The sequence below is a fragment of the Vigna unguiculata genome, chromosome 8 (assembly GCF_004118075.2).
Source record: "Vigna unguiculata cultivar IT97K-499-35 chromosome 8, ASM411807v1, whole genome shotgun sequence".
NCBI lineage: Eukaryota > Viridiplantae > Streptophyta > Magnoliopsida > Fabales > Fabaceae > Vigna > Vigna unguiculata.
The window spans coordinates 9,519,216-9,537,439 of NC_040286.1; the positions used below are offsets into that span (position 1 = coordinate 9,519,216).

General features: G+C 35.0%; 1 protein-coding gene across 2 annotated transcripts; it reads right to left on the bottom strand.

Annotated features, from left to right (window-relative positions):
- Positions 1-8,522: 8,522 nt before the first annotated feature.
- On the bottom strand, positions 8,523-16,881 carry LOC114194760 (dihydrofolate synthetase). 2 transcript variants are annotated; one of them, XM_028085156.1, is made up of 11 exons: positions 16,731-16,881; positions 16,382-16,614; positions 15,764-15,861; positions 15,482-15,632; positions 15,040-15,102; positions 14,648-14,809; positions 11,851-12,042; positions 11,226-11,325; positions 9,710-9,841; positions 9,363-9,494; positions 8,523-9,215 (listed from the first exon to the last, which is right to left on the bottom strand). In XM_028085156.1, the coding sequence occupies exons 2-11, from the start codon at positions 16,607-16,609 to the stop codon at positions 8,878-8,880; spliced, it is 1,596 nt and encodes a 531-aa protein (XP_027940957.1). In that variant the 5' UTR covers positions 16,610-16,614; positions 16,731-16,881; the 3' UTR covers positions 8,523-8,877. The 2 variants fall into 2 exon arrangements, with proteins under 2 accessions (XP_027940957.1, XP_027940959.1); XM_028085158.1 differs by having other exon boundaries at positions 16,382-16,586; positions 16,731-16,871.
- Between the last annotated feature and the right edge of the window lie 1,343 nt (positions 16,882-18,224).

Here is an 18,224-nt window from a genome sequence, read left to right on the forward strand (position 1 = left end):
TATCATGTGTGTTAGACTACGGGCGGGGAGGTCCGTAGAGTTGGACTACAAGCGGGGAGGTTCGTAGCTGGATGTATCATGTGTGTTGGACTACGGGCGGGGAAGTCCGTAGAGTTGGACTACAAGCGGGGAGGTTCGTAAAGGTTGGACCACAAGCGGGCAGATTCATGGAAGCATGATATCCTGGGTCCGTGATCAAGTAATTGTACTGAGTTCTTGGGTTAGTAGTTTCATTTGTATAATGAAACGATGATCAGAAACCCTTGGGCAGTAAAGTTTTAAGATTAAACCTTGAATTGAATAGCTTGGGTGACTCTATATATGTCATTATTGATTGGCCATGTTTTGTTGTTATGAGCTCACCCTTTCTGTTTGTGTTTGGTGATGATCATGTGTGTTTATTACACGAGAGCATATGATATTCCATGTGATGTTGGTGATGCCTAGAGACGGAGAGAGGGTTAGCAAGGGACTTTTGGCTAGGGATCAGTTTATGTTTATGTTATTTATTTTCACTTGGCTTTGTTGGAACTTGTAGTAAATTTGTGTGGTTTCATTTATATTAATTTTGTACTGCACCTAGGTGGCCTCATACAACTATACGGTAAAACTCGCCTATATAAATCCCCGTAAGCATGCGAACGGCTATCAGATGAATCAAGCAAGCAGGCGTAAGCGGCCTAAGCCGCCTACTTCAGAGGATAAAATGAGAACTTGTCAACTATTCCATACTTAAAAGTATTACAAGTAAGACCCCAAAGGCCAACAATGATCGAACTAAAGGGCCTGGGCCAGGCCCAGGCTCTCCTACGGCCCCAAATGATGGCCCAGCCCATGACATGATCAAACATAATTAATAAACTATAAATATGCATGGACCCCAGCAATTAAAGGTACGCATTCATTAATCCCTTAATCACGAGATTTGACTTTCTGAGAATCTGTTGGCTGACTTGATCGTCGGAGTCTTCTCCGTAGGTAACCCCTCACGGGTCCAAGCCGAAATACCAATAGATGGCATATGGGAGCCGAGAGGAAGCCCACTAGAGAGATTACGGATTGAGGTAAGGTGATATTTGCGTCTGACATCTTTTATTTGTTCTCTGCATCAACAAATTTTAATCGCGTTGAACAAATTTTGAAATTTTCCCGCATTTGGGAATAATAAATTATGACGATTCAAATTTCAATTATAAATTATTTATTTTATTAGTACTTTCCAGTAGGGACATTACATTGGGTATCAAAGCAAAAGTTTTAATGATTTTGGGGTTTGGGGGAGTGAGCTTAGTGCACTTCTGTAGCGAACGTTGTTTGTGTGTTATACTTGAATGCTGATAATTGTGTGTTTGGTTTGTGACTTGAATTTTTATAATTTTGTTAGCTAAAAATGTGGCGTATCTAGGCAATGGCTTGTATAAGGCAGAGAAAAAGAATGTAACATCCCGACCGGATATTACTAATTTAAATAATTAAAATAGGGATATAAGTTTTAATCGCATTTATGATAATTCCTTTTCCCAAAACGCGAGAAAATTTAAAACTTTATTTTAACGCGCCAATTATAAAATCCATATGGCGTTCAATTATAACAAAGATTAATTGTTCATAATATTCATTACAAAATAGTTCATGAAGAAAACTAGTAAAAACTCTCATAGTTGGTCCTCACTCTAACTCTAGGCATCCATACGCTCACCTCCATCAACATATGCTCCCATGTAACAAGTTACATGATCATCGCCAAACACATGGATAGGGTCAGCTCAAATACAAGAAGGACAATTACAACATTACATAATTAAAGCATTTCATAACCAGAACCTGTGTTAGCCCCAATCCTTAATCCTCCACTTCCAAACATTTTGTTGGATGCATCTTGATTCTACGCCCTTTGATGAGTACACTGATCGATCTTTGTTGCACGAGTGTCTACTCGCCCCTCCGACTACAGGCCACCACCTAATAGTCCACACGCGAGAATAAGTTGCCACGTCCACCATCTGCGACACCAAGTGGAGTTCCCCAAAATAAATCGCAGTCTATAGTTGTCCCCAGACTACTAAACTCAATCAGTTACACTGAAGAGGGAAATCTTCCAGAACCTCGCCATACAAGGCATGATCTCCCACACTCCACTGGACTTCCAAAACCACAAGCTACAACCTCAAGTGGCCACTTGTTACCCCAATACAAGTTACACCCGTAACTGGCCCCCAACAAAGCATCACCTCATGACCTCCATCCAAAGCGGTGCAGGAATCCTCCTCGCGATCCAACTATGAACCCAAAACCATCTGGCACACCTCTCGCGTCGCTAGGCGGAACTTGGATTCAGACTGCCTGGTAGACACCTCACGCTGTTAGGCGCCATACGCTTTTTGCCAGGCGCCATGCATTCCATGCTTCTCTGGTTTTCCCTTATCACTTGGCAGCACACCCCAATTCACCAGGCAACACACCCCAAGCCGCTAGGCGCCACATCAATAGTGTCACTACTACTGGTTTTTGGCATTTTAAAGCAAGTTTCAAAGAACCCCAAGCACTATACATACAATCCATAACATGAAATATACTTATCCAGTCATAATAACATGATTGGATCATAGTCCAACATAATCTTGAACAACCAAACAATATACAAAAACAGGAAGAATACATAACCATTGCCCTAAAATATCGCACGGACAATAAAACAATAATAATGATGATAATAATAAAACTAACAATAACAAAAATAATAATAATAACACTAAAAATAAAACAAAAAATAAAAATAAAAATAAAAATAATGAAAACAATAATAAAATGAAACAATAATAATAAAATAATAATACTAATAAGTTAAAACAATAATAGTAAAATAATAATAATAATAATAACAAAATAAAGCAGTAATAATAAAACAATAATAATGATAATAAAATCATAAATAAAATAAAAAATATAATAATAAAAATAATAATAAAATAATAGTAAGATAAAATAAAATAAAAATAATAATAACAATAGAAATAATAATAATAATAACAAAAATAAAACAATAATAATAATAATAATAAAATAATAATAATAATAATAATAATAATAATTTTTGTAAAATAAAATAATAAGTATAATAATAATAATAATAATAATAGCAATAGTAATAATAATAAAAATAATAATAATAATAACTAATAATAAAAATATATAAATAATAATAATAATAATAAAAGTAAAAATTATAATAATAATAGTAATAGTAAAAATAATAATAATAATAATAATAATAATAATAATAATAAAATAATAAAATAATAAAATAATAATGATAATAAAATTATAAATAAAATCAAAAAGTGATAGTAATAACAATAATAATAAAATAATAGTAAAATAAAATAATAATAATAATAATAAGAATAATAATAATAATAATAATAATAAAATATTAATAATAATTGTAAAATAGAATAATAAGAATAAGAATAATAATTATTATTATAATATTAATAATAAAAAAATAAGAATAAAAATAATAATAATCATAACTAATAAAAATATATAAATAATAATTATTATTATTATTATAATAGTAAAAATAATAATAAAAATAAAAATAATAAAATGTTAATAATAATAGTAAATAAAATAATAATAATAATAATATTAATAATAGTAATAGTAATAATAATAATAATAACTAGTAATAATAATATATAAATAATAATAATAATAGTAATAATTATAATAATAAATAATAATTATAATAATAGTAATAATAATAAAAAAGTTAATAATAATAATAATAGTAACAATAATAAAAATTATAATAATAATAATCGTGCAGCATTTTGGAGAAAATCTCTAAACATCTCAACAAGTAAAAAAAAAAGAATCATAATAATCATAATAGTGATAGAGTCACGTAGAGTACTCAATACAACGGAAACCACAAGCATACACATACTCTCCCTAAAATCTCACACAGCAAACATCAAGAGGTTAAACGATATTTCTTTTCTTCTCACACACAACAAACATCAAGAGGTTAAACATCATACACATACTCTCCCTAAAATCGCATACACATATTTCTTTTCTTCTCTCTCCACATTATTTATTTTTCCAAGGTCTTACAAAGAACAGGGCTGATGAAATCGCGAATGCAATCCATCGTCTTATGGATGTGATGCAGCCGGTGGCAGCACAACCCCAGGCTATGATTCCACCCCAGCCTGTGCTTAGAGCAGTGACTATAGAGGACTTCATCAACAATAAGCCGACCAAGTTCACCAGAAAGTCCACCCCTGATGAAGTGAATGTTTGGCTACGAGAATACAAGAAGATTTTCAGGGTGATCACTTGCATAGAGGATCAGCAACTCACTTTCGTCATTTTTCTCTTAGTGGGCGATGTAGAGTACTAGCGGGGGGAATGCAGCAGCAGATGCAGACCCAGGAGGAGGCAGTAACCTAAGCGAGCTTCAGAGCGAGGTTTTTGGAGAAATACTTTCCCGACATTTTGAAATACAAGAGTGAAGTTGAATTCCTCACTCTACATTAGGGCCACTTGTCAGTGCAGGCATATGTGAACAGGTTTGAGTACTTTACGAGGTTCTACTCGCGGGCCATCACTGAGGAATGGAGATGCAGAAAATTTGAAGGAGGTTTGAAACATGAGTTGTGCCGATTCCTCGTACCCTTGAGGATCAGAGAATTTCCTGTCTTGGTGGAACAAGCCAAGATGTAGAGCAGCTGGAAATGAGGCTCAGCCGTGTCAGTCGACCTCAGAAGTGTGGCTCAGAAGGCAGACTGTAGAAGAAGCCCTACAGTCGACCATAATCGTCCTCCCAGAAGCTGCAGTGCTACAGTTGTGGAGGAGAGTATATGAGGAAAGACTACCCTAAACATGTAGGGAGCGCATGAGGCAGCACTAGCACTCACAAGTTCTATGCTTGTGATCAACCGATTCATTTTGCTAATAAATGTTCTGATAAGAAGATAGCGATTGGAACACGACCTAAGACACATTCTATAGAGAGGCCTAGAGCAGCGGGTTGGGTATTTTCTATGACCAACACTGAAGCCACTCGGTCGGGTAATCTTATACAGGATCACTTATTACTGTTTGATAAGGATATGTTGGTATTGTTTGACTCAAGAGCTACCAACTCATTCGTTTCTAATGTTTGTGTGGAGAGATTGGGACTAGTGATCCGTGATTTGGGGTGCGAGTTGATAGTCTCGACACCAGCCTCGGGATCGGTTTCCACCCACTCTGTGTGTTGGATGCTCTATTGTAGTGGCAGGTCACAGGTTCAAGGTGAATCTTATCTACTTGTCGTTGGAAGGACTGGATGTAATCTTCAGAATGGACTGGTTGTGTATCAACCATGTCGTGATTTATTGTGAGCGACGCATAGTAGTGTTCCTAGAAATAGAAGGGATAGGACTAATCTTGACGCAAAAGGCAATGAGGGAGATGAAAGGAGAAGCCAATTGCTTTATGATAGTGGCCCAGACTAAAGAAAAACACAAAAGAGTAGATCAGAAGAATACCAGTGGTAGACGGGTATGCTGACATGTTTCGAAATGAAGTTTTGGGACTACCACCTAGCAAGGATGTGGACTTTACTATTGATTTAATTCTAGGAGTTGGTCCAATGTCCATGGCTCTTTACAGAATTGCACCGACTGAACTAGTCTATCAGACCTAGTGTGTCACCGTGGGGGCCCTGTGCTACTAGTAAGGAAGAAGGATGGAAACTCGAGGCTCTGTGTAGACTATCGTCAGTTGAACAAACTCACGATCAAGAATAGGTACCCATTACCGAGGATAGATGATTTGCTAGACCAGTTGAGAGGGGCAAGTGTATTCTCCAAAATTGATTTTTAAGGTCTGGATACCATCAAATCTTAGTTAAACCAGAGGACGTCCAGAAGACAGCGTTCAAGTCGAGATATGAACATTATGAATATGTAGTAATGCCATTCAGGGTGACTAATTCTCTAGCAGTCTTCATGGATTACATGAATCGGATTTTCCGACCCTATTTGGACAAGTTTGTTGTTGTATTCATAGACGACATTCTCATCAACTCCAAGAATAGAAAGGAACACGCAGATCATCTGAGGGTTGTATTGGCGATACTTAGAGAACATCAACTATATGGGAAGTTGTCAAAGTGTAAGTTCTGGCTGGAAGAGGTACAATTTTAGGGCATGTCATCTCAGCCCACGGCATTGAGGTGGACCCAATGAAGATAGATACAATGTTGAAATGGGAACGACCTCAGACCGTGACGGGGGTGAGGAGTTTCTTGGGATTGGTTGGGTACTATAGGAGGTTTGTGGAAGGGTTCTCCAAAATGGTGAGTCCTCTAACACAACTCACTCGAAAAGATCAACCCTTCTCTTGGACAGAGAAATGTGAAGAATGTTTTGAAGAGATGAAGAAAAGGCTTACTATGGCTCTAATATTAGCCATTCTGGATACAACTAAGAAGTTTGAGGTGTATTGTGACGCCTCCTATCAGAGTATAAGGTGTGTATTGATGCAAAAGAGGAAGGCAGAGGCATATGCTTCTCGGCAACTGAAAGTTCACGAAAAGAATTACCCTACTCATAATACGGATTTGGATACGGTTGTATTCGCTCTTAAGACTTGGAGGCACTACTAGTACGACTCTCAACTCTAAGTCTTCAGTGATCACAAAAGCCCGAAGTACTTGTTTGACTAGAAAGAGCTGAATATGGGGCAAAGGAGGTGGATGGAGTACCTCAAGTATTATGATTTTGAATTACTTTACCATCCATGTAAAGTTAATGTTGTGGCAAACGCCTTAAGTTAGAAGCGGATGCACATGTCTGCGCTAATGGTTAAAGAGTTGTAGTTGATTGAGAAATTCCGGGATATGAATTTGGGAATACAGTTGAGCGAGGATTCCATCAAGTGCAGTGTACTGACACTAACCAATGACTTCCTGTAAGTGATCAGAGACGAGTAGAAGAATGACGTTGAGTTACAACAATTTGTGAGCTGGCTGGGTACAGAGAAGGGAAAAAATTTCAGGATGGGATCGGATGGCATCCTTCGATTTCGAGATAGAGTGTGTCCCTGGAAATTAGAGGTTGCGATAGCAGATTTTAGAGGAGGACCATAAAAGTCGTCGTAGCATACACCCGTGTTTGACTAAGATGTATAAGGACTTGAAACAATCCTTCTAGTGGAATGAAATGAAAATAGATGTCGCGGATTTTGTGGCATCATGCTTGGTGTGTCAAAAGGCAAAAATTTAACACTAGAGACCGGGTGGTACACTACAGCCACTCGACATTTTGCAGTGGAAATGGGATAGCATCTCGATAGATTTCGTTACTCATTTGTCGAGATCCTAATGAAATTGAATATGTGAAGACACGTTTGGACAATGAATTCAGCATTAAAAATCTAGGATAACTGTTATTTTTTAGGGCTTGAAATATTACGCTCTTTATCTAGTAATATGGTCAATCAGAAGAAATATGCACTAGAAATACTAGAAGAAAATGGCGGGCTGCCAAATGAGTAACCACTCCTATGGAGCCTTTTACCAAACTAAATAGATCTTCCAAAACTCCTTTATCTAACCCATCGCAGGTTGATTTGCCAACTGATGTATCTTACAACTACTAGACCAGACTTAGCTTTTGTCACTCAACAGTTGACACAATATGTTTCTCAACCCCTGGATACTCATCATGCTGCCATGAGAGTTGTACGTATCTCAAAGTATCTCCTGCTAAAGGTCTTCATTTTGCTGATTCTGATTGGGACTGTTGTATGGAAATCCAAAAATCTATTATCGGATATTGTGTTTTTTTTTACTCTTCATTAATTTCTTGGAAAACCAAGAAGCAAACCACAGTATCTCGATCTTCCTTTGAAGTTGAATATAAAGCTCTTGCAGCTTTGAGTTGTGAGTTAATGGCTTCAATATTTACTCATCGATTAGTGGCTTTATTATTAGAATTTGTTACAATTTTGTCTTATCTTATGCTTATGTGTAAGATTTGTTATGTTTTGTTATGTATGGATGAATCCTTCATCCTGATGTATACGACATTTAGCTCGTATACCTATGTGTAAGATTTGTTATGTTTTATACCTATGTGTAAGATTTGTTATGTTTTGTTGTTATGCATGGATGATTCCTTCATCCTCATATATATGACATTACCTTTATGTAAATGATAGAATATTAATGAATGAGATATCTTTTCTCTTATGGGAAACCTATGAATTGTATGATTTTCTTTAACTTCATAAGACAGAGTTATTCTTTTTCACATAGAGAATAAGATGTTTTCCTTACTCTACAATTATTAGTTAGTAACTTTTATACATTACAACTAGATTTCAATAGTATTATTAAGTTATTATAAATTCACCACAATTAGAAGGTTTTAATTATAAATTACTGTTTTCAATAGAATCACCGATGAAACATTAGATTAAGGGAGCACTTGCTTTCTGCATCCTAGAAATTCCTCCAAAGCTACTCCAGAAAGGTTTTACCTTCTAAATTGAGTAATCCGGAAATCATCACTAATTCCCAAATGTAAATTTACATTCTGAAGGTTCAGAAAATTACAACAGAAACACAATCACATCTAAATATGAAAGCCAGGAAACAAAAAACGCTTAATATATATCACTTATTGATCAATGATGTAACCCAATATTCCAGGCCTCAGGAGCTGACAGCACTAGGACTATATAAACCATTGAATGGATGCTGAAAACAGTGATGGGAAATATTAAATATAATGGCATATCATTGATTCCATCTTATCATAATCTGTGTTGTTATAGCAGGAAACTTCTGCTTCAGTAGCTTCACTATAAAACCCATTAACCAGCAAGAGAGGCTAAGACTGAAGCTGCAATATGCAGAGATCCGGTGAAGACAAGAACACTCTTCTCCTCTTTCCCTCTTCTGGATAGAATCTTATTTGCAGTTATCAAACAACTCTTTAGAGATGACTCGGTAGACAATATGGTCATAGCATCACCCAAATTGCTTTCATTTATTAATTCATCATATTCTGCCATTCCATCATCAAATATCTCAATGCCAACCTCATCACAAGCTTTAATCCAACAATCTCTCAACAAAGATGCTGGTGTTGTTCTAGTTACACTTCCAGCAATAGCAGCTTCTGTTAAAAGGACAGTCTCCACATGTCCACCTAAATAATTTTGTTTAATTTAGCACTTGTAAACCAAACCAAAGGCTACAATTGAAGAGAAAATACAGGAATGTAACCATAAATTGGAGAACCAATGAAGTGAATTTTAAGCATTTCATGAAATAAATATCAAATTAACAATTTTACCTGAGAGAATCTCTCGAGCAAAACCCACATGGTCTTTGTCACTTGCCATTGCAACAACAAAAACCAATCGAGCCTTGGGAAATGCTGTCTTTATTGTATTCATCAGAGCTTTGGCGGATTCTTTGGTATGAGCTACAGCATATACCAACACAACTATCACAACTTTGCTCTCAAGTGTGAGGCACAGAGCCAGAAATTTCGGAATTATCCATATTTAACGACTTTTTCTTTCTCAAAATTTCAAAGGACTTCTAGAAAATTTTCCAGAACAAAAGAAGCCTATTTTTTTTAAGACGGAATTCTCCCCAGTTAATATCATGGTAATGAAAGAAGTCAGAGCACTCAACCTCCATCAAGCAACACTGTTGCTCCAGTAAGTCCTAATACTTCTGCTTCTTCAGATGATAGAAATTGACTCCTTCCAAGGAGGTGTGTATGCTCTAAACCAGACCTAATAGATTCATCAGAAATACTCCATCCTAATCATACAATAAACAAGGAGAAAGTCAAGGTCATATAACCAATAAACACTATAAAACAATGCAAATCCTTTGATTTGCTTTCTCACGGGGAAAAACTATAGATAGTTAAACTAAAACATGCGAAAACCTTGATACGATGTCTGAACAAAATGCAAAAGGTTATAGCATATGCAATACTAGAATATTTAGTTCACGAATTTAATAGATATAAAGGACATTAGTTACCACAGAAACCCTTATTGATGTGATGAATTTCAAGTAGCTTCAGAATTATGTTAAATTTAAATATAAAGTGTCAGAAAATGTTGAAAATATTTGATGATATTTACTTCATATTTCAGAGTATCCTAGATGATCTTTTAGGATTTATTCTTCTTTTATATTTATGGATCTGTATCTATATTTAATCAGGACTAGAATTTATTGAGTTGTCCTTTTATAGGCACCTTAAAGATGACCGTGGATCTTGCATGTAGCTTTGTGCCTAACCTTTTTGGATGCTTTTCCAGAAAGCCAGCAACACTGCAGAGATCCAGGTATGAACACACGCTAAAGCATACTTAGTATGCTTTTGCTTCAGATGGAGTGTTAGAAAATGTGAAAAACATATGATATTTTTTTTATCTTAGTGTAGAGAGAAATGGTAATTATTCACACTATACAATCCTCTAATGTCTATGAGCACAGCTGAGGAACATATTTACATGTCATACAGAGCATTAAATAGGGCTGACCAAGCCCACATAAAAATTATAATATATCTAACACCCCCTAAAGGACCATATAAATCATATGCTCCAAGATTGTAACATATATTAAATCGTAGGGCCCCACATGGCTTGGTGAAAATGTTTATCAATTGATCATTAGAATTAACAAACATTAATGTCTCTTGATAAAATCCTTTTTCAGATAATGTGACAATCTATCTCAACATGATTGGTCCTCTAATTAAATATTAGATTTGACACAATACAAAAAAAGCAGTTTGGTTATCACAAATGAGAGTCATATTTGTAACTTTCCCAAATCTAAGTTCTTTGCGCAATTGTTTGGGCCAAATTTGCTCACAAGAGTTAGAAGTCATTGCTCTATACTCTGCTTCTGCACTAGATATTGCCACCATATTTTGCTTCTTGCTTTTCTAGGAGATCAACCTACACTAATATGCTTGTATTGATGTGTGTGTGTGTAAGTTACAAAACAAATTCTTAACCATAACCCTAAAGTGGGGTACATACAGAAAGAAATAATCATAAAATAACATTTCATTTTAACATCTATTATCTTCTTTTCTTCTTCCCTACATAAACTCTTCAAATTCAACAAAGAAAAGCCACACGAGTAGCGAGGGGCCAGGCAAAAGGTAGAAAAATTATACCTAGATTACGAAGACATAGAGCCACACAAGTTGCAGTAGCTGCATTTCGAAGTTGGTGATCTCCAAGCATTTTCAACTTCACATCATGTAACTTACAAGACTACATTAATAGATATATTCATAAGTTGCGAATAAAAATTTTCCATGATCAATATGATGAAAAAGCAGACCGAAAACCTGCTTAAATTATACACTGTACAGCATAAGATGTGGATATACCATGAGATGGAAAGCAATATAGCAAACACGTGGAGGCAAAAGAATCACAATGATCTTGCAGAGTGGGAAAAAATGATAATGTACAGTACGACAATTAGAGTTCAAAATCAAGTGTGTTTAAATTAGGTTATACTTTTATACTCCCTATTTTTGTATTTGAAAATCAAATTCTTGTCAACTACTATTCCAAAGCGAGGTTTTATGCTAAACCAAATCAATATATTATACTTACATCATGCTTGTGTGTCAGGTTTAAAAAATGTTAACCAACACTGCAAAGCATGTCTATAATATGCACCCTAAGCAACCAATGCCAACAGATCTTCTAAAGCAGCCACATCTAAGATATGTCCCCGTACAGTGCATTGTTTAAACAGATTTAAAGCTAAAGAACAAAAGTACATACCATCTTCAAGTCTTGCCCAACTTGTATCACTATATCACAAATTTGACAAGGCCTTCCATTGAGTATGCTGAAACATTTCACAGTACACCTATTCCCAGTATCATATGCTGACACAACAGGTGATTCCATGGTTGCTGCTTTATCTCGAATAATGCGCTCAATATGAGGAACAAATGGCCCACCCAACACCAACTGAAATGGTATTTATTTAGTCAGAAAAAATAAAGGAAGCAGAAGGGTAAAATCACAAAATTCTGGCAGAACAAAACTATGCTTGGTTATATGATAAGAATCAATCAATTACAAAAGTAGAACATGCTATACATATAGTTGATAGCACCTAACTAACTAATTGTAAGAAAACTCAAAGAGATGGCATTCTAATTAACTAACTGTAAGAGAACACAAAATGTTACTGACTAACTAGAGATAGTAACTAACTAAACAGAAAAGAAAATATTACATTCCACTTGTGTAAGACTACTCTAATACACCTGACCCCCAAGCTCATGGTAGGTGAGGCCGAAGCAAGGTGGAGGAGTCATACTTTAAGCTTGGATCTCATAAGTTAAATGTTGTAGGTGAGATATTTTGTGAGAATATCAACATACTGAGCTGAAGGAGGAACATGAACAAATGTTAGTTGTTTGCTTGGCCCTTTTTCTCGAGCAAAGAATAGAACAAGCTCCATGTATTTGGTTCAAGCATGAAGCAATATTTTATGAGCTAGAGAGACATAACTCATATTGCCATAGTAAATGAAAGAAACGATGTGCTTCACTTGAAGGTCAGGGAGAAGAGATTAAAGCCAGTACAACTCAATAATCACCAAAAGAAGACATTGATACTTAGCTTCTGTCCTGGAACAAACTCCAACTGTTGGTTTCTTGGACCACCAAGAGACACAAGATTGGTTCCAAAAAACACACAAATACCAAAAGTTAACCTTCTATCATCTTGATCAGATGCCAAGCTAGCATTCACAAAAAGGCAGTGTTGGAAATCGGGTCAGAGGCAATGATTCTTTAAGGCACCCCAATTATCATTTATCATTGAAAGTGGACTACAAACTTAACTCAATCCCACAAAACTGGTTCGGAAGGTGAAGTTTGAACAAACTTTATACTATAATTTAGTCATGTTTGTAATGTGAAATCTACCCCATCTTGATCAAACACCCAATTAGTAAGTTTTCAGGTGTAAGCTCCAAGCAGGTATGCCTTAGAGATATACAAGAATCTTTTCATTGTTGTTCAATAAGCTTCACGAGAATGAACCATGAATTGACAGAACTTGTTAAAGACTATTTCTAGTCTAGTAATCGTAGCATATTAGAGGGCACCCCCCACTGACCTATACATGGATGGATCAATAAGAGGTTAAGAATGTATTAGTAAATTTGCAACCAATAACTGTAGAAGATATTGGTTTTGCCTCAGACATACTAGTTTTAACTAGCAAATCCCTGATGTATTTCTCTTCAGTAAGGAGAACTCATGGTAGTCAAAATCATGCTCTGGAGCATAAAAGCGTATGCATCTACTATCACCTCCACCCACTCCAATTTCACGTCACCTCAAGGTTGACTTTGGCAGATCACGTTGGATAACAGTTGAAGATCGTGAATCATGTGTGAGCAGCATTTCTCGTGGGCATGGAGCAGCATTTGTTGTGGTTTGTTTCTAGATCATTTTCATTGGTTGGGTCGCATATCCTAGTTTAATAACCTGAAGCTTCGGCCCAATCTTTTATTCCTTCAAAACCCAATTACTTCCATGTAAACCACGCATTACCCCTTTGCCTAAAAATTGTCATGACTACTTCTCTTCCTTGGCCAAAAAAGAGAGACTTTTGCTCCCCCTTTGGCTATTTAATATCACTTCCACTCTGATTGATTCCATCCCTTTTTCTCCTTCTTTGTTCATTACTGTTGCACTGCACCGCTTTGCTTTACAATAAACATAAATTACCACCGCACTGTCTACGACTAGCCGGCAACCATTAGAAGATGTCAATAATAAAGAAGACGTTAAAGACACATGTATAACACCAGACACAAAATTAATTTGCTAGACCATCTACTAGTCATCAGACTTTACTTGCAGATTCCCACAGTTATTCTACAAAGTAGACCAACCCTTCTTAAGATTGTATGTTCAATTTGGTGATATAAGTAAAATGAAGGGATGTTGATAGAAAAAGCTGTCTTTTGTATAGCCAGTTGAAAGCAATGGAAAAGGTGGCAACAAAAAGGCTACCAACATAAGCTCCAACAGTTTTATTCAAGGCATCTATATATATAAGCTCTCCCATGTAGAAAAAGACTAATGAATGACTCAAGTGAAATAAAGCTCTCTACATGCATTGGTATCATAAAGCTTCTCTTAGTGCAAGATCTTTAGGGCATCTAACAAAGAGTGATTTTGAGTGTCTCTACAGGATTTCCCCAGTCACATAGAGCTAAAGTTCAATCTACAAAAATGAACATCCTTTTCTCATATCCTTCTTCCCCTATTTATACCTAACTACCTCTCTAACTACTAACAAACTAGCCATTAATATCCTAACTATCAGAACTAATTTGTCTTTCTCCTTATATCCTAAGATCAGACTTTTTGATTCTTCGTGATGTAGCTAACTATTTTCAGCAATAATAACCCAAGTTTTACTTTTCATTTATTTTCTATCTTCTTTTTTTGCATTTATAAAATGTACTCGTGTGTACAAGAAAGGGTTACATCTTGTCAATTCAGTGTCATACTATGCAAAATGAGATACATAGAGAGAAAGACCTAACTGGGCAGCCTTGTTTTATGATTCCTGCTTTTGCCATTGCAATTGTTTCCAAAGAACCCCCAAGAGCTGCCAAATGTTCCTCACCTACAGTAGTTATGACTGCTGCAGCAAGTCCAGAGCTGGATATGATATTTGTTGCATCTCGTGCACCCCCTAACCCAGCCTGTAGAATTTAATTATAAAAGAAATAGCATGATTTAGAATTTTTGGATTAAATTGTAAGAAGAAAAGGCTAAAATTAACAAGCACCAATCCTACCAAACCATACGTAAAAGTGATATTCAACTCAAGATTCTTCTAATGGGGAGAGGTAACAACAATATAATTAGAAGAATCACCAGATAAGATATTGATGCAAAGCACACAATTGATGTAGGGAAATAGATATTTAACCTCAATAACAGCAATGTCAACATTCTCATCAGCAAATAGGATATATGCCATTGCAGTGAAAACCTGAGACATTTCCATAAGTGATTTAAGTTATTAAATACAGAAGTTGGCAATGTGAATGATTTCTTCTAATGTATTAAATACCCATATAAACTGCAGGGTAAATAAAGAAGCAAACAAAAAGTATTTGACTTGTATTTAGATATAATGCTAATTTGTGAACCAAGTAAGCAGAAATATCCAAATAATGAAACATTAACTTCAGCAATGTTATAATGCAGAAATGCAGACGAATAAGAAAGAAACATAACAGCTCAAAAAGAACCAATACTAACTCTGAGACACTCAATTGGACCCACGGAATTCCATCAACATAACTCCTTAAGCTACCCACAATAATTTCTTTATAACGCCCAACCATTGACAATTCAACATTCAATACCTCAAAATGGCTTATGCAACCATTTTCCTCTTTCATTGCCTGCTCAAGTTCCGGCTTTATCCTGTGAAAGAGATCATTCAACACCTTTGCCGACACTGGATCGCCAGATCTTCCAAGTAAAATACGCTCCCTGATGGTCAGGATATGTGGACTGCTTGAGAAAAATAAAGCCTGTCATCAATGATGTACAAAATTGTAAAAAAGACATAGATAAAGACGAAATCACGAGCAGCCTAAGGTTACATTAAAAAATAAAACATTTAAATCATATAGAAACTTCACCTAGTGTAACAACCAACAGAATAACCTTCCGTCCTCAGAATATTAGATATAAATGCAGCTGTTGATCCCTTTCCCTTAGTCCCAGCAATATGAACCGCCTACAATTGGAGTAAGCACTTCCATCAACTGGATAAAATTAACTAAAAGTACAAAAAATGTCCCTAAAGCCCAGACATAAAATGGCCATTTTAAGTTAGTGGATTAGTTGGTATCCTGATATCCTCTTCAAAGTACAGGTATAAAATTAATAGAACTTTAAAATGAGATTCAGAAGGGCAAAACGTCATTCAAGTTTCACAAAGTGTATAACGTTGTGTTCCATTATTCTCTAAATACAAGAAAATTCAAAAATACCCTGCAAGTGCAATCTGTCAATCATCTTAATCCAAAATTCAGAAGTAGTATAACTTAAATGATAATATTATTAACCATTGTTTAAGAACTAGAGTGCTGGAAAGTAGCTAAATTAAGGACCTACATGACATCTAAGAACTTATTTTGAATTTCCTTACTTGCATGAATTAGTATGACAGCACTTTATCATTTCAGAGACCAAGATGGTATCTCAACCCTTTCAAAAAAAAAATGAATGAAAAGAGGGAGGTAGGGGAATAAAACCTTGAACTTATTGTGAGGATTACCGAAACGCTCCATGAGGCGTCTCATTCTACCCAAATCGAAACCCTCGTCTGAATCGGTGCCGGCACCTCTGGGCACTCCTGATTTCTCGAAATTTTTTAGGGAATCTAAGTAATTCAAAAACTCTTTCATTTCAGGGTTTGAAGAGAGCGTTCGGATAGGCCACACTCCTCTTGTGAATTTTCTGCGTAGTGAGGACAGAAGCATTTTGCCTGACCAATGTTCATAAGCTCGTTGCATGAACAAAATAACGGTTGCAAGCAATCATAAGGAGAAATGGGTATTATGCAGAGCTCAGTGCGAATGTAAAGGAATTAGCTTTCAGTACCTATTCCGAACTGTTGAGGAGGAACGTCGAAAGGAATGGTGCGCTGTGGCGGACAGTTGCTACCGGCGATGCGCTGCGTGCGCACGGCGGCAGTGCGTAGCCAGGGTCCGGAGAAAGTATTGAAGAAAGAAATTTCGTATTTTGTGCTTAAATATCTAAATGTTCATGTAATTATAGGATTAAGCTTTATAAAATTATTTGGTATAATTACTCATAGTATCCAGTTTGGTTAGTGTGTTAAATAGGTATCCGGTATTAAAAAAGTGTTAATTGCATTTTAATTTTGAAAAAATGTTTCAACTAGGTCCATTTCCAACGGTATTGAATAATGTCCGTTAGTCAACATGTCACGTGGTTTTTTTAATTTTCTTTTAAATTTTTTAAAAATTTCTTAAAATTTTTTAATTTTTTTGAAAAATAAAAAATAAAAATGTCATGTGTCAAGTTCCTGTGTGTGACACGTGATATTGTCAGTGTCACGTGGCATTGCAATGCCAGATGTCTGTGTAGCTATCAGATGTCATTGTGTTGATTTCGATTTAGTCCCCATATATGTCTTTTTGTTTCAATTTAGTACCTAAGTATTTGTATCTAATTCAATTTTGTCCCAATTTTTTTTAATAATTCAAATATTTTTTTAATCCATTTTCTATAAGATTAAAAATAATTAAGTATAAATATTTTTACAAAATTAAGTACTAATATTTATATTGTTCCTCTCAATTTCACACCAAATTTATTATTTGTATAAATGTTATACTAATATTTTTTTTATTAAAAATGACTTTTTAACATATTACTTTATTAATTACTTTTTTATTAAGTACTCATGTTTTGTTAATTTTTATTTTTTTCCCAAAATAAAACAATATTGTCTCTTACTAATTTTAAACCAAAATTTCTATTGGTATGAATGTTATACTAATCTTTTTCATTAAAAATGACTTTTACCATTAAATTTTAATATAAATATCAAACATTTAATTTTTGTAAAACTTTTATATTTAATTACTTTTAATTTTATAAAAAATAGATTTTAATTATTAAAAAATATTAGGTCAAAATTGAATAAGATACACATAAGTAGGTACTAAATTGAAACAAAAAAACATATATGGGGACTAAATCGAAATCAACACAATGGCATCTGATAGTGAGATTGACACATGGCATTGTAATGTTACGTGGCACTGACAATGCCACATGTCACACACAGAGACTTGACACGTGGCATTTTTATTTTTATTTTAAAAAAATTTAAAAAAATTTAAAAAAATTTAAAAAAATTTTAAAAAAAATTAAAAAATCAAAAAAACCACAAACTGACATGTGGCACGTTGACTAATGACGTTAGTCAACTCCGTTGGAAAGGGACCTAATTGAAGCACTTTTTTAAAAGTTGGGATGCAATTGACACTTTTTTTAAACCGGGTACTTATTTGACACACTAACCCCAAATTGGGTATTATACGAGTAATTATACCAAATTATTTT

Excerpts from the sequence above, each read along its gene's own strand:
- LOC114194760 (XM_028085156.1), bottom strand. The coding sequence starts at position 16,609 with ATGCTTCTGTCCTCACTACGCAGAAAATTCACAAGAGGAGTGTGGCCT. Across the intron at positions 11,326-11,850 it reads TTGGGCAAGACTTGAAGATG|TCTTGTAAGTTACATGATGT; the intron begins GTATGTACTTTT and ends CTATTAATGTAG. Across the intron at positions 9,842-11,225 it reads TCTATGTCTTCGTAATCTAG|GATGGAGTATTTCTGATGAA; the intron begins GTATAATTTTTC and ends TTGTATGATTAG.